Source organism: Nelumbo lutea, chromosome 6 (genome assembly GCF_056320005.1).
Source record: "Nelumbo lutea isolate HS-2025 chromosome 6, American lotus-T2T, whole genome shotgun sequence".
Taxonomy (NCBI): Eukaryota; Viridiplantae; Streptophyta; class Magnoliopsida; order Proteales; family Nelumbonaceae; genus Nelumbo; species Nelumbo lutea.
Genome location: NC_142689.1, coordinates 3,839,812 through 3,864,759, shown reverse-complemented (window position 1 = coordinate 3,864,759; position 24,948 = coordinate 3,839,812). Strand labels below are relative to the sequence as shown.

At 36.5% G+C, this 24,948-nt stretch overlaps 1 protein-coding gene across 2 annotated transcripts; it reads left to right on the top strand.

Moving 5' to 3' along the window:
• On the top strand, nucleotides 1-23,051 carry LOC148846898 (dihydrolipoyllysine-residue acetyltransferase component 3 of pyruvate dehydrogenase complex, mitochondrial-like). Of its 2 annotated transcripts, none has more exons than XM_088949155.1 (20): nucleotides 1-298; nucleotides 384-459; nucleotides 5,247-5,340; nucleotides 12,957-13,093; nucleotides 13,216-13,310; nucleotides 13,403-13,443; nucleotides 14,890-14,945; nucleotides 15,044-15,118; nucleotides 15,229-15,321; nucleotides 17,308-17,550; nucleotides 17,726-17,798; nucleotides 18,098-18,201; nucleotides 18,304-18,389; nucleotides 18,517-18,592; nucleotides 21,623-21,690; nucleotides 21,804-21,870; nucleotides 21,969-22,064; nucleotides 22,161-22,263; nucleotides 22,380-22,475; nucleotides 22,596-23,051. In XM_088949155.1, exons 2-20 carry the CDS (start codon nucleotides 421-423, stop codon nucleotides 22,664-22,666), a joined length of 1,713 nt encoding a protein of 570 aa, XP_088805281.1. In that variant the 5' UTR covers nucleotides 1-298; nucleotides 384-420; the 3' UTR covers nucleotides 22,667-23,051. The 2 variants fall into 2 exon arrangements, with proteins under 2 accessions (XP_088805281.1, XP_088805280.1); XM_088949154.1 differs by having other exon boundaries at nucleotides 374-459.
• Nucleotides 23,052-24,948: the final 1,897 nt, after the last annotated feature.

Here is a 24,948-nt window from a genome sequence, read left to right as displayed (position 1 = left end):
GGCCTTGGTAAAATATTGTGAAAAACTACATCACGGTAGTTGCTGCCTCCCAACATCGTTTGCGCCTAATGATATCAAATTTTGATCGTTTAGAATTAGAACAAGATAGAAAAACTCGCGACCCTCTCCGAGTTACCGAGTCTACTCACCGTAAATAGGAAAGGAAAATAGGGTTCATGAAAAGTTGAAAACAGATCCGGTCAAGGAAATAAAAAAAAAAGGAAATAATTAACAGCCGAGGAATCAGCCAGCTCAAGAGTGAAGCCTGTTTCCTCAGTAGTCTCTGTGCTCCAGTTGGGTAAGAATTTCTTTCATCTACCCAAGGTTCAAAGGCTTTCGACTTTCGAGTTTGAACTAATAACATCTGGTGAAGGTTTCTGTAGTTGATTCCTGGGTTGTTCTGGATTGTGAGTGAGAATCATGACGTATGCGTCTCATCTGCTCAGACACTCCAAAAAGGTATTAATTCTCTGAATTCGTACTCATTTCTCCCTAGTTTGTGTAGTTCCTTGCTGGGTTCATAGAATTTGTTGTGAATATGATCTCTTGAGTTTGCATCGCGTAATTCAGCAAGGATGGTCCTACCTAGAAACTGTTTAAAGTTCTGAGCACTAATATAGTACTATCCCAAGCCGTATCTAATCTAGAATGTGTAGTCGTTTCATTTTTTTTTTTTGACGACGGTTTCGTATTCTTTCGACAATTAAATGGATTTTGTTGAAATAGAAAAGAACCCGGGAACTGGTTTGTAAGGATCTCTGTTTGCAACATTCTCTACCAAGAATTTGGTTATTGTAGTGCGAATCTCCACGGAGTGCGACAAGAGGAATGCCTGTTCAGTTATACTCTGGTTTCATTTCAAGTATCGTAAACATGATTTTCATTCTTCATATGCAATTTCAGATTAGGGGCGTTGTTAGATAGGTATAGCTCAAAGCTACCTAAGCACATCTACGTACTTGATGCATGGGTTTAATTTTTCCTGATCCTTGAACTTATTATTTTCTTTTATCCACCAAGTTGTAGCTCAAGCTCTGATGATAAAAAATCTTTTGATTATTTCATCACATTGCCTTGTAAGCTATGCTGGATATGCAAAGTTTGGTCAATCAATTGAATGGATAGTATTGACAGTCCAAGGATCGTTTATCTGGTATTGAAAGTTTGGAGCATAGTAGTTTATTTTTATCTGTATTGGGGCTTCACCCTTCCAACTTAGCATTGTTGTTGTATGGAATGATCCATAGTGTTATGTTTGCCTCCATTTTGTGGTTGATGTGTTACCTTATTATATCTTATGAGGCTGCTAATGATTTTACTTTTAACTCCTTTTAACTCTTCTTTTCTGAGTAAACAAAATTCTTTTAATTAGTTATTGAACCCCCCCTCCCCCCCCCCCCCCCCCCCCCCCACAAAAAAAAAAAAAAAAAAAAAGATGTACAATAAGGATCATATCCATTACATATTGCATGTCTTGACAGATTTTTTTTTACTACTTGTTGATGCTTTCTTGACCTTCTACTTGTATGTTATTACCTTCAATTTTGTATATCTACGCATTACATTATTGTTATTGATCAGGAAAAAATTGTAAAAATATATGCACCATAAACGTATTTTTTGTGTATGAATACATATAACCTTGTTTTTGGATTATCGGTCTCCCACACACCTATTAATGCAAGACACTGGTGTTGCAACTTGCAAGTAAACAGATATGGGAGATGGAACCTATCATGTGTCCAACAGTCTGATGAGAAAACATGGACTCATGGAAATGCCTATAGAAAACTATATGCTATTAAAATAGTTTGTATTTTTTGAATCCTAACATTATATGCCTACAAAAAATGGGTCTGTAGTGTTGCCTTTGTTACTAAACAACATTTTATAGGAAAAATGACACTCATCTTACATATTAATCATTTATTTATGTCAGATAAGCTAGGAGAGGAAAAGGAAAAATTGTGTTGAAGTTTTTCTCAAGAATCCATGGAGAATTGGAATTCGGCATGTATTAGATACTCTTGTTTGCGAGGGAGAGCCTCAACTCACAAACCCACCTCTTAGAGGGAGTTAGCTAGACCATTGGCAGATCTCCTAAATCCTAATATGGTGGAGTGAGATGTTCCTTTTGTCAGTCATTGATGCAGTCCAACCTACCATGGTCTAAGTGCAAGTACAATTATCATAATTTACAATGAATCTAACCTGCTTAGTGCAGCAACTTGAATCTAAAATTTCATTTTATTCCTTTTCTTTATTCCATTATCTGATGATTTCAGAATTCAGAGTTTAAGCCTTTATTTCCTAAAAAGGTAACTTGACTGAAGTTGGGATTCATTTAGTTATATCCATCATGCACTTCTAGTGTGCATTTTAACTTTTAGATTAGTATATCCATATACTTTCAGTGGGCATAGAAATATGCAGTTTTTTTGTTCTTTTTCTTTTAGAATTCACTTGGATTTACCCTTTGGAAGGAGATTAATATCTTCTGGTGGACTGGGAATAAGTAGAGTGAAGAGTTTTAATACAGTCTTTTGGGCAGATGGTTTTGGATGAGATCCAGGTAGGTCTCAACACTCAACAGTCATATGGATGTGATCTTTGGAAGGGCATTTGTATGGTGTTACGGTGTTACCCTAGTTTGTGAAAGGAATTAAATATCAGTTAGGGGATGGGAGGAAAATAAAATTCTGGAAAGACCCCTGGTGGGAAGATAGGGTCTTAAAAGACAGATTTTCAGACTTGTACAGGATAGCTAGCAACAAGGAAACATTAGTAGCAAAGACATTTTCTGTGGAAGGGATACCTATATCCTCTTTTGGAAGAAACTTCAACGACTGGGAGTTGCAGCAAGTTTCTGATCTGTTAGCATTACTGCACAATCAGCAAATCAATGTACAGTCCCCAGATATAAAAAAGTAGAATGGACAAAGTCAGGTCAGTACACAGTCAAGTCTTTTTTCCATGGTTTGTATGGTGAGCAGAATCAGCCTTTCCGTTAAGAAATGTAGTAGTTTCTAGGAAAAAGGAAGCGGGGGGTCTAGGCATTGGCAGTATCAGATTAAGAAATGTAGCTTTGTTAGGAAAGTGGTTGTGGAGATTTCCTTTGGAGCAGGACAGTTTGTGGCACTTGGTGGTGGAAAGTATTCATGGGATGGCAGCTAATGGATGGGTTGCTGGCGGCGACCCTAGGGCTTCTCATTTCTCCCCTTGGAAAGCAATTGCTGGAGTCTTGCTTTCCTTTCGGCCTTTCGTCAGATTTGATGTGTGCTCAGGTAATAAAATTCTGTTTTGGGAGGACCTTTGGCTTGGGAACACCCCCCTTAAGGATAAATTCCCGTTAATGTATTCTCTTTCCCTAATAAATTCAAAACCATCTCCTCATTTCATGTGTTTGAGGGGACTTGGGATTTGGGTTTGAGAAGAGGGTTGAGGGATTTAGAATTGGCTTCTGCAGATGAGTTATTCACTGTGTTGAATTCAGGTTTCCTAGATCTTTCCTGCCCAGATAATAGAATTTGGAAAGAGACCTCTTCATGTACTCTCTCTTGTTCATCTTTTTTCAACACCTTAGTTCAGTCTTCTTTTGTGTTTGTCTCTTTTCCTGCTAAAGAAATATGGTATTCTCCTGTGCCACCAAAGGTCATGGCTTTTCGCTAGGAAGTGGCTCTTCAAAAGATCAATACTATGGATGTACTTCAAAGAAAAAGGCCTGACTGGAGCCTTTCCCTACATGTCTGTTATCTTTGCTTAAGAAATGGTGAGGCAATGACTCATCTTTTGATTTCTTGTCATTTTGCTTATTATTTGTGAGATTGGTTGTCTTCTTTGTTTGGTTATAGATGGAACCCCCCCTTGGGTGTGCTGAACCTTTTTGACTCTAGGTCAGTCGGGAGTTAGGGGTGTGTACAAAAATGAGGAAGGAAAAGTCTTGGCCCTTTATTCGGGTCCAATTGGGGTGGGAGATTTATTAAGGGCAGAAGTAATGGCCTTACTTCAAGGTTTGAAACTGGCGAAACATTGGGGAATGCAGCAATTAGAAGTGGAAGGAGACTCCAAGCTGGTAATAGGGTGGATGCAAGCTGGAAACCTGGGAGTGTGGTCTAAGAGATATTATTAGCTTAGCAAGGGAAATTGGGGTGCATTTTAAATGGGTAAGAGGGTCAGCAAATGGAATGGTTGACGCTTTAGCTAAGCAAGGAGTTGCAAGGGAGGCTTTGTTTTGGGCTTGTTTGTAAGTTTTTGATTTTCTTTTTCCATCCATTTTGTGGGTGGTAAGCCTGTAATCTTTTTAATTCTCTAATGAAAGTTACCGTTTCCTATAAAAAAAAAGAATCAGTCTTTCCGTTCAAGACCATATGTGGACAACATCATCATTATTATTTTGCATGTGGTGGTTGGTGGCAAGGGAGAGATGTCTAACAAAGGAGATGCTTACTAGAAAAGGAGTTAACATGCTGGATATAAGGTGCCCTCTATGTGATAGGGAGATCAAATCCTCTAATCACCTATCTTTTGTGCAACTTCTCTTATAGAATATGGATTCACTTTTCAAAATCATCCCTGTGCTATGGTGCTGCCCAGCAACTGTTAAGGATCTGCTAGCAGAGTGGCAGGTTAAAGGAATGTCCAAGAGAGGGAATATTGGGCAATATGGACAGAAAGTAGCAACAGAGTCATCCTAAAAAATAGCAGAAGGAAAATCCAGAGGAAGCTGTGAGAAATTTTGTGGTAGAAATGATTAAAAGCAGGTTATCTACCCTCAAGTGTTTTAGTGGGGAGGATTGTATGGCATCTTTTTTTGAAAATAGACCTTTTTTTTATGGGGGTCCTTGATGCTGTTTACACTGTATTGAATCTCTTTGTACAGGATCATGTATACCCTATACTTTTTTCTTTCTTGATTTAATATAATGATACTTTAACTGTTAAAAAAAACCTCTTCTTCAAGCCATTACTATCTGGCCTTTGATCCTTTTTTTTTGCCTTCAGAAAATTTGCTAATGTGCTTTATAACTACTTATTTTTGTAATTACAAATATCGTTGGTATTCTAGCACAGTCTTCCATGAATGAGAATAATACAGTTCATGGTTACACAGTTACACTATGTGCTTCATAACTAATTTTTTATTCCAAATATTGTTGGTACTTTTGCACCAGTCTTCTGTGAATGAGAATAATACAGTTCATGGTTACACTATATAATTTGATTTTCATGGTGTTTGAGTTTTACAGTTGAGGAATGCTCCAGACCTACTACAAACTGACCCTGTCATTCTGGTTCGTTGGTTCTCAAAAGCTGCTTGCCCTTCCACCAATAGCAGAGATGGTAAATAGTTAGTTCAGCTGAAATGAGATCTAGTAGCTATTTTCCAATCTCTAGGCAACAGGAGCGAGTTCCATGATAATCAATAACCACTATTTACTATATTTTATGTATGATGAGCATAATTTTTAGTTAGCTAGTAAGCTTGCTCCATGTGTATTTTCTAAAAATATTAAAAATGTTAGTTTGAAAACAGATACACTGGATGTAGAATTGTGCTATCTTTAGGTTTGAACTTTTTAAGATCAGGACATGGAAGAAAACCCAAAATGGTTTCATTGTATATAGACTACGATTCTGGTTCATTTTTGTCTTTGATTGAAAGATCTAAATGCTAATTTGCATGGTGGCATCTTTTTTTTTTTTTTTTTTAACATCCATTTTCTGAGTGCTTGACATTTGTGCACATTTCATATGCCCACATTTAACTATTCTTTTCACATGCATGATCATGCTATATATGGTTGTATATGCATGTTTGCATAATTTACAGGTCAAAGATGTGAGTCAGGATATCTCTTATTGCATGCATTGCCAAATGGGTGTATGCACATCTGTAATGGAGAGTTGTGAACCCAAGTATGTCTATATGGGGCAGACAAGACTAAATTGTATGTGCAGAAATAGAGGATATAAATACGTGTGCTTATAGTTGAATGCATTGCCACATTGGATATCTAGATATATACATGACCTATGTGAAAAAAATTAGTCATACATTGTGTTAGGTCTAAGTTCATATCTATCTACCACCCCTTCATTTTTGTTTTCCTGAAACAATAGTACAGCTGCTGCAAGGATGAAGGATTAAGGGTCTGAACAGCAGGGGTAAAATATTATGGAATATTTTACCAGCAGCTATCATTTGATCAATCTGGAGGGAAAGAACTCATCATATTTTTGATAACAAATACACTGATGGAGGAAACAAAGAGAAATCTTAAAGGGATTGTTATGTTCTCGGTTAGGTGTACAGAGGAATTTTCAGGGATCCAGTTAGTTCTTTTTTGGAAGTTGATCTTTTGATAGATGATTCTTCTTATGTTTATTTTTGTATATTCCTAATGTACAGTCTCTCATTGTATGTGGCCTGATGTACTTTTTTTTGGCAGATTAATACAAGTGTCATTTACTAAACATCCCTTGTAGTTTCATGGATTTACTAAAACCTACCCTATAGTTTGTGTTTTACTAAAACACCCCCTATCGTTTGCAACTAATTTACTTAATCAACCTTCCATTAGATGGAAGTAGAAAATGACAGATTTGGCATTAACATCCCTTCAAACAAATTTAATCTACAGAAAACAAAAATGGAAATGTCATTTTTGTCCTGCTGAAATAGTTTACTTTATTTCTATTTTATTATTTTGTCTAGTTAAGGTCTGTTTGGTCTGTTTAAATTATTTATTTTTTGGCTGTTATTGTATTTTAGTTACAGTAGGGGCACAAGGGTCTTTTTCCCTTTCCTTTTTGGTCGCCCTATAAATATTAATATAGTCTGGTGCCGCTAGCTATTCTTTTTGGTCGCCAATCTCTCTTCTTCTCTTCTACCTTCTCCCTTCTTCCTCTCTTCCATTCTCTCTCTTATTTACTGCCGTTTCTCTACTTTTAAGATGGTATCAGAGCAGGTTTACTGAATGTGAGAGCAGATCGAACAAGGCTTTCACTTCAACTTGCTGTCTTCTCCAGACCGAGAACAAAAAACTGACCTACGACTGGTACAAACCTTCCTTTTTTTTCCTCTTATCTTTCTTGGTCGCGTACCAAGAGAAAATTCAAATGAATCTGGGCTGCTGAATGTGTTGTCAGAAATTTGTGAGGTTTATACCTCTTTTTTTTTTCTTGGATCGTGTGATCCTGTACCTATGAAAGGGTGACTGTAGGTCACGGATGACCTGCTATTTCCAGGTTTTGGTGTGATTACAACTTTTTTAAGGATCTCTCCTGATGGTTAATGCACTTAGACATTCTGGAAGATTGGTAGGTTGGAACTGTTAACCCATACAGGTCTGAAATCAATCCAATCCTGCCTTTTTGTTTGGAAATTGGTGCTGTTTTGTGCTCAGTTTGTGTCCAAACCGGTGTGTATGTGAACTGCTTATTTGGTGTGGAGCTAGGTTTTGTTTGTTGGTGTAAGGAGGGATCCTAAGCTGTGTGTTGAGACTGATTTTTTTTTTTTTTTTAACCATGTCCTCTGAGAACTCTGTAACTTATGGGGTTTCAGGAAGTCAAAATGGAGTGAGTGGGGGGATGAATATGAGTTTTCCCATGGTTATAATTCCCTTTGATGGACTAAACTACCTTGAATGGTCTAGGGGAATAAAACTCTACATTACTGCTAGGTGAGAAATAGGATAATTAATGGTAAAGTGAAGGAACCGAAGACTGGAAGTGCTGAATATGATAAGTGGAACCAAGAAAATAGTATGGTGATGTCATGGCTCTTGGTTTCCATGCTGCCACAAGTAAGGAAGACATTCATGTGGGCTGAAACAACTTGTGAAATATGGGAACAAGCAAAATCTACTTATTTAGAGCAAAGGCACTATGCCAAGATATACCAACTGCAAGCTGAATCCTCTACTTGCAAGTAGGGGGAGAGAAGTCTCTCAGTTTATTACTTAGATTTGACATCAATCTTGAAGGAACTGGATCACTATCAAAATGTGAATTGGAAGTGTGATGAAGATGCAAGGGCATACAAGTCACTTGTTTCTTAGCAACGGATATTTGCTTTTCTTTTGGGGTTGAAGTTGAACCCTATATATGAGTGTATTAGGGTACAAATCTTGGGAAGTAAAAACTTATCATCAGTTCAGGAGGTTTATGCCCTAGTTCAGTCAGAAGAGGTAGAAGTGTGATGAATTGTGTAGAGGGGGAGCCGGTTGCCCTAGCTATCTGAGGAGGTATAGATTTAAAGGTTGGAGGCTCCTTTAAGAAGGGTGATTCTCAGAAGAGAGTGGATGACAAGAGTAAACTTTGGTGCACTCATTGTTAAAAGACTAGGCACACTAGAGATACATGTTGGGACCTCCATGGGAAACCTAAATGGGCATAGGAATTGGGTAAGAAATCAACAACTGATCAGAGTAAGAAAACAATCTAGCAGAATCAGAAAAAATATAACTTAACTAATGTGGCATCTCAAGAGACTAGTTCCATGGTAACTCAGGAGCGATACCCTAGTTTTGACCCCAAGGAAGAGATTATCAACTCTTTTCGTGACCATTGGATTTATATGGTGGGACTCTTCGCTAGATGGATTTTGGTCCTACTCCTTCTACCTCCTTTGTGTCTACATTAGGTAACACTACCACTGCTTTCCATGTGTCATCTCATACATCTGATTCCCCTTGGATAATCGACTCTGGAGCCTCAAACCACATGACTGGTAAGTCAAATTTATTTCAGGCATATAACCTCCTCTTTGGGAGAGGTAAGGTGAGATTGCCTTATGGTTCATTCTCCACCATAGCTGGCCAAGGAACCATATCTCTTCCATTTGGCCTTACCATCTCTAATGTGTTGCATGTCCCTAAATTTCCTTTCCATTAGCAGTATTACTCACTCCTTGCATTGCTCAGTTACTTTCCTTCTTCATGTGTGTTTCAGGACTTGACCTCGGGGAAGACGATTGGTAGAGGAAGCATGGTGGATGGTCTCTATGTGTTGGAGAATAAAACTGGTCTTGTGGCTACAGGGTCCTTAAGTTCATCTAGTGAGAGTCAAGCCTACTTATGGCATAGTACTTGTCTTGGTCATCTTTCTTTTGAGTCATTAAAACTTATGTTTCCAAAATTATTTAAGTCTTTGTCAGTTAGTGAGTTGCAGTGTCAGACATGTCAATTAAGCAATCATTGTAGAAGTTCTTTTCCTTTAAGAAATAAAAGATCTGAATTTATTCTGATGTTTGGGGCCCTGTTACTCTACCTACTGAGGTTGGATATAAGTATTTCATCACTTTGATTGATGACTACTCTAGATATACTTGGGTTTATCTTATGCGATCTAGAGATGAAGTGCCAAAGATTGTGAAAGACTTTCAACGCATGGTTTTCACTCAATTCCAAATTGAAATTCATATTTTTCAGTCGGGCAATGCAAAAGAGTGCTTCCATAGTGATCTTATGGAGTTTTTTGCTTCGTGTGGATTTCTTCATCGAAGCTCTTATGCTAGGACACCCCCAGCAAAACGGTGTTGCTGAAAGGAAAAATCGTCATCTTCTTGAATTAGCTGGTGGTTTGTTATTCCATATGAATGTTCCAAAACACTTTTGGGTGGATGTTGTTCTGTGTGTTGCATATATCATCAACCATATGCTATCTCGGTTACTAGAGTATGAGGCCCCACATAACTCTTGTTTCCTACAACTTTGTTGTCCCCCATTCCAATGCATGTTTTTGGGTGTCGTTGCTTTGTTCATGAATTGTTCCCTACTCGTAAACTCGATCCTTGTGCTATTCCTTGTGTTTTCCTTGGTTACCCTTTATCTCAAAAGGGTTGTCATTTGCTATGATCCCGCCTCACGCAAGTACTATGTCTCCATGAATGTATCATTCTTTGAGAGTTAACATTTCTTCTTTGTTTCTCCTTAGGGGGAGAATAGGGTTGAGGAGAAACACACCCAGGCTCAAACTCAATTACCTCATCTTCTTGATCCTCCTCCATTTCGTGTCTTTCTTCACCGCCACAAGAGCCAATAGAGTTCAAGAGCCGTAGAACTTGAAACTGTGCAACCAACATCATCGGATTCTCCAAAGGTAGATCCTCCTCATTAGCCAGGTACACTTGTTCCCATTGATATGCCTGAACCTCCTTAATATTGATCCCCCTGTTATTAATGATCTTGATGTTCCTATTGCTAAGAGAAAGGGTGTTAGGTCTTGTACTACTAATCATCCTATCTCTCTCTTTGTGTCCTATGATCATATTTCACCTTCATATCGTGCATTCATTTCCTCCGTTGACAATGTCTCTATTCCTAAGAATGTGGTAGAAGCTTTATCCAAACCTAAATGGACATATGCAATGAAGGAAGAAATTGATGCATTGCACAAAAATGATACTTGGGAGTTAGTGGATCTTCCTAAAGGGAAGGAACCAATGGGATGCAAGTGGTTGTTCATAGGGAAGCATAAGGCTGATGGAACAGTTCAGAGGTACAAGGCTAGATTGGTGGCAAAAGGGTTTACACAGGTATATGGAGTAGACTATGTAGAGACATTTGCTCTAGTAGCCAAGATCTTCAGGCCCGTTTGGCACGTCTTTTTGAGAAGATCTTCTTGTAGCTCTAACAGTCAAAAGACGCATTGAGCTTTTGACATAAGATCTGGGCAGCCCGAAGACCGTTTGGCAAATGCGCGTCTTTCCGTGCGTCGTTTCGGGTCATTCCGCGCGAGATTAAAACGCGAAAGACGTGAGAAGCTTCATTTGGAGTTTCTTGAAATCAGCCCAAAATGGGCTTATCGCGTCTTTTCGGCGCCCCGTCTTTTGGCGGCTAGATTTTCCGTGTGCCAAACGGAAATAGACCGATTTTTGGTCTTCCTGGCTTGTAAACAGTCGAAAAACCTTGCGGAAAGACGCACTAAACAGGCCCAAATTCTATCAGGATCTTCTTTCATTGGCAATGAATCTTGACTGAGAACTTCACCAGTTGAACATTAAAAATGCATTCTTGAATGGTGACTTAGAGGAGGAAGTGTACGGACTCAACCTCTAGGTTTTTGCACCAAAGTCAGTGAGCAGAAGGTGTGCAGGTTAAAAAAATCATTATATGGGTTGAAACAATCACCTCGGGACTGGTTTAGTAAGTTCCACTTAGCTGTTCACCAGATAGGGTTCAAACAATGCCAGTCAGATCACACTCTGTTTGTGAAGAAAGGTGAAGGGAAATTGCAGATTTAATTGTGTATGTTGATGACATAGTGATCGTAGGAGACTAGAAGGCTAAAATACAGAAACTAAAGAAATTCTTAGCCACTCAATTCGAGGTGAAAGATCTAGGACCCTTGCGTTATTTCCTTGGGATTGAAGTTGCCTGCTCTCAAAAGGGCATATTTATTTCTCAAGTGAAATATGTACTAGATCTATTAGAGGATACAGGCAAGTTAGGGGTGAAGCCAATTGATTCACCAATTGAACCTAACCATTAGCTGGGAAATAGTCAAGGGGAGTTCTTGAAAGATGTGAAGAAGTTCCAGAGACTTGTAGGTAGACTCTTATATTTGTTTATGACCAGGCCTGATATTGCTTATGTAGTGGGTGTCCTTAGTTCTTTTATTTATTTTTTATTATTTATTATTTTTTTATTTTTTATTTTTTATGAATGGTGTCCTTAGTCAGTTCATACACAACCCTAGGACAACTCACTTTGAAGCTGCAGAGAGGATCCTTAGATACCTCAATAAGTTTCCAAGAGCTGGTTTGCTGTTCTAGAAACATGGACATTTGAAGGTGGAAGTGTATACAGATGCTGTTTGGGTAGGGGCAGTCGATGGTTGAAAATCTACCAGTGGGTATTGTACCTTTGTGGGAGGAAACTTGGTCACTTGGAAAAGTAAGAAGCAAAGTATGACGGCTAGATCCAGTGCTGAAGCAGAATACAAAGCTATGTCTCATGGAGTTGCTGAAATCATGTGGATAAGAAACCTGTTAGGTGAACTGGGTTTTGCAGTTAACAACCCCATGTCACTCTATTGTGACAATAAAGTTGCTATCAACATTGCTACTAATCCAGTTCTCGATGATAGGATGAAACACATTGAAGTGGTCAAGCATTTTATTAGAGAAAAGCTTGTGAGTGGAGAAATGTGCACTCCATATGTCAGCTCAGAAGAACAACTTGCGGACATCTTCACCAAGGGCCTTCATCATGTGCGGCATAATGATTTGTTTGACAAGTTGGGCATGATTGACATCTATGCCCCAACTTGAGGGGGAGTGTTGAAATAGTTTACTTTATTTCTATTTTATTATTTTGTCTAGTTAGGGTCAGTTTGGTCTGTTTAAATTATTTATTTTATGGCTGTTATTGTACTTTAGTTACAGCAGGGGCACAATGGTCTTTTCCCTTTCCTTTTCGGTCGCCCTATAAATATTAATATATTTTGGTGCCGCCAGCTATTCTTTTTGGTCGCCAATCTCTCTTCTTCTCTTCTACCTTCTCCCTTCTACCTCTCTTCCCTTATCTCTCTTATTTTCTGCCTCTTAATAGAAGGTTGATTAAGTAAATTGGTTGCAAACTATAGGGGGTGTTTTAGTAAAATGACCCTTAATATAATTCAGTACTTTACCTTCTTCAAAAAAAAAAAAAAAAAAAAAAAGAAAAAGTTCTTATCTATACCTACCCACAAAAGGGCTAAGTTTGTATCCATTCTTCCATTTATCTATAAATAAACATGGCTCTGTCTGGTGTGTGTGTGTCTGTATATAATGGTGCTAGCAGATATAAGTTGCTTCTTCTGGTATTCTGTCAATTAGAAAAGTGATCATTGCCTATGTTTTTATAGCTTCACTTTTCCTAATTGATGGATGTTTTGCAGTATTCAATGTGTGGATTTACGTTGTTTATGATTCTTGATTCTACTGTATTGACTAGTTTATTCTATTATTGCAGATCTTCTAAGGAATTATCGACAGGGTTATTTGCCTGTAAAGAAGGATGGAAGTTTCTATTCTTCCATTGGTGGCACTCCAAGTACAATCAGCAGGTTCAACTACAGTTGTATAGCAGACTGTCCTGACTTCTCCAAGGTGATTGTGGGCACCTCTTGCATTCCGTTTGTTCTTATAGTTTTAGTTTGTTTTACATATATCTGCTTCATCGTTCATTGTGAATTTTTGATTTTGTGAACTTAAATCTCTCTCTTGTTTAGTCACCTTTTGTAGGTGAACACAAAGGAAAACTTTCAAGAACAATGAAAATGGACATTCCAGTGGTTGGCACAATTTTCAACAAAGGCTTTTCGGGGTTTGTTGTGGCTAGTTGTTGCATTTTATATAGTTATATATATTCTCTTGATGTTTAGGTTGCAAATGTTTGACTATTTTATTCCTTTTCAGTTCACAAGCATGCCGGCGAAGATGTTTTTCAACAGCTTCAGGTGTGGTCTGGATTTCCTAGCATGATTTTTCTTATATGTACTTACACAATTTTGGTTCTATTCCTGTAACTTCTGTTTTTCTCTGGAAGCTTACTTTGTTGGTCAGTTGCATTTGGGAGAAAAAAAAAAAATCTCAAGGACCAATGTTGAAATGTATTTTTCATTAGAATCTGAATTTCAACCACTTTCACATCCATCTTCAACTCTGTCACCCCATCTGTAGCAGGAAATTAATAAACTTGGTTGCTAGCAAGGATGTGCCATACAGTGGGATACAACTGGTTGTTCTTATCCATCCAATTTGCATCGGAACTTTGGAAGTAATGTCTTGGAGAAGAAACCAAGCATCAGATCTGGTGGTTTTCAAGGATGCCTGCCTGAGTCCTTGCTGGAGCCTTTTCAGGGTTGGAGGATGCAGGGCTTAAGCCACAGAGGAAAAGTTCTATGGAGCACATTTCCTGCTGCTGTCATTTGGGCAGCATGGAAGGAAAGAAACCAAAGAATTTTTGAAAACAAATTTAGTGACATAACAGTTGTGACAAAGAATGTCAAAGGTTTATTGTATTCACGACAAAATATACATAGGGAATTTCAGGGAGTTCAATTGCAGTCTTTTTTTGATATTGGAGCTTTCTGTTCTTAACTCTTTTTGTACAGCCCAATGTACAGTCTCTCAATGTACATGGGTAGTATATGTTGGCAGTTATTATATCAAGCATCAGATCTTGTAGAAACCTCTAGATGCTTTCTTGTCTATTGTATCTAAATAAACTAACCTTTGGTAAACATATTGAAATATCTCAAGATCCATTTGTGAAAGCCATCTTCTTCTGGTCACCACATCTCTGTATGCACAATATTTTTATATGTGGCAGCCGAAGACAATAATATATAGGATTTACACTTAGCTTAATAACATGTGAAGGATTTCGAACCGAATTTTCTTTGTGAAAGGTCCATCCTAATATGTTCTTTAACATTGTTTATTTATGAATGTTTTATTTTTATAAAAAGAAAATACATTGGGCTCCGGTTGGGATTGGTTTCCCAAGGCCTTAATCCAGTTGCCATTTTATAACCCTAAACCTAATGTTGATGAAAGGACTGACTTTGTATTCATGCACTGTTCAGTTATTTGATGTAGATGTTATTATAGCTATGTTGCATATATTGTATCTTATTTATTAGCATTTAAGAATCAAAGCTACTATTTTTTTCAGTGTTTATATAATTTGTATGTGTTTGCTTTGTAGGTATGTTAAATTGAACTGCTGATGCATACATTTTTCTGTTACTTTGTTCTTTGTTATTTTATGATTTGCTTGGTCAGACATGGTTGTTCTTGTATGAACTATATCTACTGCTTTAATGCTCTTAGTTGTTTACCTATAATAAACAGAAATTTGTCCTCCAAATTACTAATTGTTGTAAAACATGTGGTTTTAGAGCTTCCTCCACATCAAGAACTTGGAATGCCTTCCCTCTCTCCTACAATGACAGAGGTATGGATAACTTCAACTTTGTTATGATGAAGACATTGAGACTATGAGCAACCCCCTACTATTTTTCTTGAACAAATGGTTCTGTTTTAATGAAATAGGGTAACATTGCACGGTGGTTGAAGAAAGAAGGTGATAAGGTTTCTCCTGGTGAGGTGCTCTGTGAAGTCGAAACTGTATGGTTCTTGCTGCTGACCTTCAGTTTAAGTTTATAGCTTGCTAAGTATCTGATCTTTGCATTTAGCTCTCACAAAGATCTGACTTTTTTCTACGACTTTTTTTAAAGGATAAAGCAACGGTTGAGATGGAATGCATGGAGGAAGGGTATATTGCAAAGATAATACATGGTGATGGCTCTAAAGAGATAAAAGTTGGCGAGGTATTCATTTTAACTATTACATGGATAAAATTGCTGGCACTGATTAAAAAGGATAAATTTGTTGGCAGCCTCTGTTTCACTTTATTTTCTTTAGAAATTACAATGTTTTATATTACACATTTTTTTTTGGTGTATTTAAAGTGTAATTCACATGACATGCTAGTCTACTTCTCATTATTATTGGAATTTTTTTTGATCAATAACACCATCTTCATTAAATTAAAAGAAGAGAGGGAATAAGGATACAAAGGGGGAGATAAAATAACTTAGCTCCCCAAAAACAGAAAACAAAGGGAATGCAAAGAAAAAGATTAAAAACTAGCCCAAAAAACAGACTCCCTATTCACTCCTTGCTTGGCCAACCCAATCCGCAAATGAGTTGGCACTCCTCTTCACCCAGCTGTACTGAATCTCAATGTCCCTACCCAGCCATAAGAACTGTTTTTTTCATTGTTAAAGTTCCACAAACCACTGTCCTCTGTCTTCAACCAACTAACCACCACCTTTGAATCACCTTCCAGAATCAAACGGCTGATATTTAATCACCTTCCAGAACCAAGAGGATTTCTTCAAGCGCTGCAAGGATCTCAGCCCTAAGAGAGTCACCTTCTCCAATAGGGCCAGAGAATAAGGCAGTAACAATCCCTTCCTCAAAATTCAGCTTTATAAAGCCTGAGGGGGGAGGGGACCAAAACGGACAAAGAGTCCTCTTGCATCTAGCAATGGAAGCAATCTCTTTCAAGTTTCTTAGCAAGTCATCCACAGGAAAATCTGAAAATAACTCCAAAGATTTTAGCCAGTGGACAGCTCTTAAAAGGATTCGATCTAACAACTCCAAAGATTTTGGTCCTTGTCTTCTTATATCCTTGATTAGTTTGTTTATATGACTTCATAATATAGTAACCTCTTCTTTTGTTTTACTGTTTACTTTTAAAAATTCCTGCAGGGTATTCAAGTTTCCATTTTTGGTATTTCGTCAAGTACTCATTTTAATATTTTTGACAATGATCTCTGCCTACCTTTTACTAGAATGAAGGACCTAGTTAGCCAACAGTTGTGTTTATCTGATAATCATAGCTCCATGATGTTGCTATGATCATTAAAAGGGAAAGTAATGTCAATGTTTTGATATACAATATACAGTACCTGAGTAAGAAAATCATTATATCCAAGGTAAAGGAGTGTAAAAGGTTCTGAGATATGCTGAGTACAGTTAGCTGCAAATGAAATTTCACATCATTTTAACTAATGTTTGGAATCAATTATTTATTCTCCAATGCGGTTCTGTTGTGTTCAATTGGTATTCTGTGTATTTGGTCTTGATTTTCCAGTCTCTTTAGTCTCTTTTAGGGGATGTTTTTTTGATAGTTAACGATTGAATCATTTTATTATAATAAACAACAGTGTACAAAGAGGAATAAAAGGGGTATGGTTACCCCAAAGAGTACAGAAATTACAGATGAGCCCAATACAGTTGTTCCCTAACAACCCCTTACCTAACTAGAGAATTTGCTAGCCCATCTGCCTCCCTCTCGGTAGACCCAAGCTGCCTTCTTTACATCCATATTATCCATAAACCCAAGCCTTCATTTCAGAAGGTATGGGAGAAATTGCAGACGTCACCATGGAAGCAGGCTAATCTTAAGGAGTTTCAGTTGATTGTTTAAAAATTTAATGAACAGTGGACACTTTTGTCCTTTACATTTGTATCTGTTAGACTTAACATTTGAATGGTGAACAAGGTATATGTGAGTATTTTTTGAAACTACAGGGTATATATAAGTAGTTTCCTGAAATTTCAGGGTATATACAAGTAATTAACCCTAAAAAATATTGTTATTATCATGGTTGGCTATTGCAAATTATATGAAGATCTTTATGCCACTGCTATATTTATATTCATATTTTACTTTTTTTTGTAGTGATCCTTTTTAATTTTTAGAGTTGTATTTTATACTGAGGACCTGTACATGTTTTTATTGTTAGGTGATTGCCATAACTGTTGAAGAAGAGGGTGATATTGCAAAATTCAAAGATTACAAACCTTCAAAATCTGGTGATGCTGAGGTAGTTAAAAAGCCAGCTGATTCCACTCCACCAAAAAAAGAGGTGGTTGAAGAGCCTCTTGAATCATCTGGGCCCAAGATTTCTAAGACTAGTGGAACTCCTCCAGCAGAAGATCGCATTTTTGCCAGTCCTCTTGCAAGAAAAATGGCAGAAGATCACAATGTTAGTCATATTAGTTGCTCTGCAGAAGTTTCTCTTATCCAGTGGGCTAAATTCTGTAGCCATTAATAGTCATTGATGCTACCTTTTCTCTCATGTCTCAATTATGACGTTGTTAGTTGGAAGTTTATCTTTCCTATTCTCTCAATCCTGTCTTTTTATTTTCTATTAAATACAGATACCTCTTTCAAGCATCAAAGGGACTGGTCTTGATGGACACATTGTAAAAGCTGATATTGAAGATTATTTGGGTATACTTTTTTCTGACATTTCTCTTATTGATTGATTTTTTCATGTAGTTCACATTATTGTCATCCAGTGAAAGTTTATATCTTTTGACCTTAAATGGACATGTTGTTAATATGTTGGTGTGTATCATTTATTGGACCCTCAGGTCTCTCTTTTTATTGTTCTCTTGTTCAAAATAGTTCTTCTGGTTGATTACATATCACGTGGATCTTACAACTTCCCTACTAATTTTTTAAGATGTATTTGTTTTGACTGCTGCTGATTAACCAAGATTTTTCTTATTTCTTGTCCTATTTTGTAGCTTCCAGCGGAAAGGATTTTCCAGCTCCAGTCTCCAAGACCAAGGACACAGCAGTAGCAGAAACAATGAACTACACTCACCTTCCACACTCTCAGATAAGAAAAGTAATCACCTATAGCTTATTTATTGCATATTTTAACAGGAATAGAGAGACCCATCATGGTGAAATGGCAACTTTATTATCTCTTTTGCCCTGTTTTTGACAGGTCACAGCTTCACGCTTGCTACTCTCAAAACAAACTATTCCTCATTACTACTTGACAGTGGACGCATGTGTGGACAAACTTATGGAGTAAGTTGTTTTCTTCCATTTCTTGAAATATAAAATAATTATGATCTGAATGTTTCTGATAAGAAAAAGAACTTGGCATGAACTGCTTCTGATGGTTAATCATCACAACTCATATTTTGTACCGCAGTTTGCGCAGCCAACTTAATTCTCTACAAGAAGCTTCAGGTGGGAAGCGTATATCAGTTAATGATCTTGTCATAAAGGTATCCTGTAATTCCATCTTATTAAGAAGTTTTGAAACAGAAAATGGGATTAACAGAAGGAATGTTAACACTCACATGATATTGAAATTTTGAAATGACTTATTTTAGGGCATAAAAATTGCTTTGTCCTCATGTGATGCCTCGAGTAATCATTGCTTAGGTGCTGGCTAATCAAATATAAAGATAGATGCTAAATATAAGATAATGATGCAATCTCATATACATGTTAATAAACAGTGCAACATGATGTAGAACATTTAATGTGTGTGTCTATATTTGCGTGGCTTGGCACCAGAAATGGAACTGACTTGGGGAGTCATGTTACAATTTAAACTTCTGTAAATTATGATCACTTGACATTGTATTCTTTATTCAGATTAAGTTTTTGCATGTTCATAATTGGAAATTATAAATTTATAAAACTTGTAATTATAGAGTGAAACCCTGATTGCAGGTATATAGAGATGATTTGGATATTAGATGTAAATATGCTGCTAATCCAGAAAGTCCCCTATCTAATAGATGATTCAGATTGGCCATGGGATATATTCATGTGCATGATCATGTAAGGAGCTTGCCTAATTGACCCAGTCACATTAACTTTCAAGAAGAATTCCATGGTGCTACAGTGGATGCAATTGGTGGGGGAAGGCAATAGGTGGTGATTTATGCACCAAATTGGCATCTAATTTCAGCATCATTGGAGCCTCAAACAACTTGTAGAATCAAATTAAGCTTTGATGGTTGCTCACTTGGTAACCCAGGTTCCTCTGGCCTAGGTGCTGCCTGTAGAAGACCAAATGGAGGGATCACTCTACAATTTTCTGGACCTATACAAGCAGAGCCGGCCTCTATTCTTGAAGGCCTGAAACTATGCTTTGCTTTGTGATTGAAAAATGTACAAGTGGTATGGAACTCTTTAAGTAATGATAATTAGATAGATTTATTCTAGTGAGTTGTGAGGATGAACTTGGGTGCATAGGGCACACCATTAGAGGAGTAGGGTACCAGGCATATGGAATAAATTGCTTGTTCATCTGGTTTTCAAGGTCTTCCAATGCCTTAAATGCCCTTAACAGAAATACAGAACCCTAGTTATTGAATAGGGAGCCTTATTTTTCTTTGGGGGGATCATAGAGTTTGGCTGACTGTATCAGTCTTCTACATTGTATTTAATGCATTCTGTTTTTCTTTGTTTTGGTCAGTTTGGGGCACTGTTTTTGTATTGTTCCCCTGTCATTTCTCGGATGGAAGGGGGCTCCATCTAATTTTATGTCATAAAATAAATCTTATTTTTCTTTGTGGTTAAATTTTCTAAAAAAAAAAAAGATCTTATCTGTTGCTGATATAAAAAGGTCTTCATCCAAATGTTGACATGGATTATGGGTAAGATTTAATGAAGGTTGACTTCATAGTTTTCAAGGCACCAAGGCGAGGCTAGGTGACAGGGGGATGCCTTGTCGCCTAGGCGATGGATTTTTTTAAGTAAAACCATATATCCTAGGGTAGTTCCCTAGGTTCCATAACCATCTTTCCTTAATAATTATTCATAATTTTCATAAGAGAAGTATAAATTTCATGTTTAAGTCTAGAAAATCAACATTTTATGAGAAGAAAAAGTACAAAGGAAAGAAAATTCAAAAAATATAGGGGCTGAACCCTTACTTTTGTTATAGGAAAGAAGAAAAGAAAAGGTGGAAGAAGAAGATGAAGATGTGGAAGAAGAAAATGTGTTGATTAGACAAAATTTTAAGTTCTTCCCGTGCTTATTGGTTCAGGTTTTGAAAATTTTGAGGGTTCAATCAAGGATCAAAATTTTGATACAATACGCCCCGTATCAGGCATAGTATTGTATCTTTGGGGTCCCAATACCTGTTTACAGGTGTTTTTGGGGACCCATTTTTTAAATAATATATATATATATATATTTTATATTTAAAAATGAAATTGAAAACCAAAGAAATAAAAAAATAGGGGGAGTATCGTTATAAGTAACGATACACCTCTGCCAATACACAAGTGTATCAATACTTTGAACCATGGGTTCAATACAGCAGTTAGCAATGTTTGCGTTGATTAAACCCTAACAAAATTAGAAAATAATAAATGTCTATTTTATAATTATAATGTAAAAAATAAAAAATATAAAAGTATTTTATAACCCATTGCACAAAACTGCCTGGGGACTGGGCGAGGCGAGCCTCCAAGGGTGCCTTGTCACCTAGGCGCCTAGGCGTCACCTTGACAACTATGGTTGACTTGGAAGAGTCAATGTAACTTTGGTAGGAGTCAAAGGAATCATTGGAATCAAACACTTAATTGATTCAGGTACAGAAGGATCATGGATCTACAATGGCTTGGTTCCGCATGCTTGAGAGTGGAATCAACTTGGGAGGGAGTTGCATATAACACAGACAAATAAGACTGGTATATTCCAATGTTTTAAAAACCAACCTGGAAACGGAACTGCTTTGGCCACTGGTTTCTGGGTCAGTGGTCGAACGGTTCAAACTGTATCACCTTTATATTTGAATATTAGGGTAAGATGCACATATATATTATTGATGAGATGGGGCTGTGGGCGGAGAAAGAAAGAAAGAAAGAAAACAACAGATTTCTCAGATCTGGCGATGGCAGCTGACAGATCTCTCTCTCTCTCTCTCTCAGATCTTAGAGATATGTGGGATTTGAAATCTCATTTCTCAGTGCCCCTCTCAAGTGGACTGCTTTAAATTGAGATTTTTTTTAATTTTTTTTTTGGTTATTTTAATTGTTAAAAAATTAAATATTTTTCTGTTAAACTGCGAACCATTGTCCGGGTCGAACAGTTTAGTTGTTCAACTGCCTGGATCAGCGGTTCACTAACCAATTCAACGGTTTTTTAGAAAATCCGGGCCAAGTGATAAATGGAACCAAAGAGGTGACCGTTCTGGGTCAAATGGTTCAACCGCCCGGGTCAATAATGGTTTTATAATCATGGTATATTCATTATAATCTACATCAAGTGTTTCGACTTTGCTGTAATAACAGGCTGCAGCTTTGGCCCTCCGCAAAGTTCCTCAGTGCAATAGTTCATGGAACAACGACTACATCCGCCAGTAAGTAAAGAATAACACATTCTATATTCATTACCAAGTAAGCTGTAAGCAGACGTTTTATATTAGTGCTTCATCACATTGGTTCTAACAGTTTGCTGTCTACACTGATCCAGGTACCACAATGTGAATATCAATGTGGCTGTGCAGACTGATAATGGGTTGTATGTCCCTGTCATCAGGGTGGGTTATGGGCCTGATTTTACTTGTGTTGAAAGGACTGCTTACTACTTCCATTTCACCGAACATTTTGAAAAACCATCTATATTTTGTACTTGCAGGATGCTGACAAGAAGGGATTATCTAAAATTGCTGAAGAAGTCAAGCATTTGGCGCAAAAGGCCAAGGAGAACAATTTGAAACCAGAGGACTATGAGGTGCTTTGGTGCTTTTAGTTTCTTACCACTTGCTAGAAATAGACTGGTTGCATCATGATATGGGTAATATCAATATCGAGTTCATTGTTTTTGCAGGGAGGTACATTTACTGTTTCAAATTTGGGAGGGCCCTTTGGCATCAAGCAGTTCTGTGCAATCATCAATCCTCCGCAATCTGGAATTCTTGCTGTAGGGTCAGGTAAGTTTTAAGCAGACGATCATCTTACAAGTTCCACATATTCATACTTTAGCATGTTGCTACCGTTAATGATCTCATTACATTTTATTTTTTGACTGCCTTTTTATCTTGAACAGCTGAGAGGAGGGTGGTACCTGGTAATGGGCCTGAACAGTTTAAGTTTGCTTCCTTTATGTCAGTTACACTAAGCTGTGATCACCGTGTGATTGATGGTAAGTGGTCAGCTGTAAGTTTCTAATGCATTGAGTATTTTTTTGGTAGGAACAAGAAAGAGGCTTTAATGCATTGAGATTAATAGACCTAAACATTCCACCCGTTCTTTTCCTGATTAGGTGCAATTGGCGCAGAATGGTTGAAAGCATTCAAAGGCTACATTGAGAATCCAGAGTCCATGTTGCTTTAATTGACCATTTTTTCCCAGAGAATTTTGTTGGCTGTCAATCCAAATAAGGGACTTAATGCGATCCCAACTTTGGTTGGTTCTTTTCCCAAGTTTAAAACTGTTTGGCTGGATTCAATCATGGAGCACCTTTCCTCGAGGATTGCATGCCCTAGAGGGGGATGAGGCCCCGAATTGTCGTGATGTTGAAATGAACTCATTTTTTTGCTGTATAGAGTGTAATGACCAAGACGGACCCCCCCGCCCCCCGCAACTTCTAATAAGCAATTTAAAAGCTGTAACTTGGAAATTTTACTTTAATCTCCTACTCTCTTTAAAGAAAAAGAAAATGAGGTTCCTATTTATCAAATATCAACCAGAAAAAGAAGGCCTACTATGATTTGAAAAATCTCATATTGTTCTTTTATACCTGGGCTCTGTTTAACGTTTATTCTTTGGGCTTCATATACATCATCATCATCATCTAGGGCATGTCTCAATTATAAATAGGGTGGGCTACATGGATTCTGTTTCTCCATTCCATCTTTTCAGTGTCACATCCATCTTTAAATTATGGGCCCTTAAATAGTTTCTTATCTGCTTCCATGGTTCCACCTAAGTCTGTCTGTCCCTCTCTCTTCTAGCCCCTTTAGCTTATCATAGATGCTGTAGGTTCTGTAGGTTTAGTTTTTATTACCTATTGGATCCTTTTCATATGCATATTAAGTCTCAGTTTGGAAAGAGTACAAATAAAAATATGTACTGCACAAATATATACAGAATAATATAAAATACAAGTTTTTGCACTCTACAAATTAATATTTGCACTCCTTCCAAACTAGGCCTATTAGAAAAAAAACTCACCTTATGTAGGAGTTGGAATTAACACTTCTTTATGGTGCATAAAACCAGCGCGGCTTAATCTAATCCAATCCGACGTGTCAAACGGGATGCATTCTCCATTCCCTATGTACCAGCTAAGGATTTGGTTGTTCCTTTTAGACGCTCTCAATCGTAACCAATTAACCATCCAATTAAATATCCTTATATGGAGCTAAAGGGCCGTTTGATAATAGCTGAAATAAGTGAACTGAATTTATTACTTTATCTTTTAGTCGATAATAAAGTTGAAGTTTCAAGACTATAATTATCTATACAACTTTCGGCTTCAGAAATTAAAAAAAGCCTAGAACCTCCTTAAAAACTTATTCAATAAGCTTTTCAGTTCAGTTATCAAATGGCCCCTAACCATCTGGTATATGGTAAATTGGTAATCTATACTATATTATATATAAAAGTGCGTATGTGAAAATTTTATTGGACTAAAGTTATCTTCCATTTATTTGTTCCATAAATGGTGTAAAAGTAATTTTATTATAGATTTAATACTAGTTTTAATGGCTATTGAAATTAATGCCCATATTTGTGTAGTTAACACATTTTTAATTGTAAGAGTTAAAAATATAACTTCAATTATTACTTTTTACCTCATTTAATTCATTTTCATTAAGTCTTATATTTAAGGTATTAAATTCCATTTTCTCTTATTAAATCCTATATTTTTAAGTTATTTTTCACTAACAAATATTTCTAATTAGATCTATGTCAAAAATTTTAATTAAATAAACCCATATATTTTAAAAATGACTCAAAAATAAAACTAGCTTTTATTCACGTGGTGACTAAAAAATTCAATCATTCAAATCAAATTGATCAACCTATGAAGTCATAGTTAGGCAATAAAATTTTTTAAATGAAAATAAATATAGAGAATTACAAAAAATGTAGAAAAAATAAAACATTTATGATATTTTTATTAATCAAATTAAAAAATAACTATAATAAACAAGAATGATTTTTATTGATAATGAAAAATAAATATCTAATTTATAACTGACCAAAAGCGAAATATAAAAATTAATAATAAATAGTTCAATTTTCGGGTTAAATGTAATAACCTTTAATGTCATGAATAAATAATAAAAATTATTAAAGTATAAAATACAAAAATGAAAAATACATAAATTTTGCAAGAAAGCATTTAGACACATGTATAATATCATATGTTTATCATATTAAACAAAAAGTAAGTGTCAAAATTATTTTTACACACAAAAAGACAAAAAATAGAAAAAATTGAATACATATATATATATATTTCCATATTTATACTACTTTTAAAAATATGAATACAATTATGGAACTTTCTTTTGACTAAAATACTCATTTTTTGAGTTTAGTCCTTATTTAACTATAAGGTTTAAATTGTAAATTGAACTATTACTTTTCACCTCATTTAATTCCCT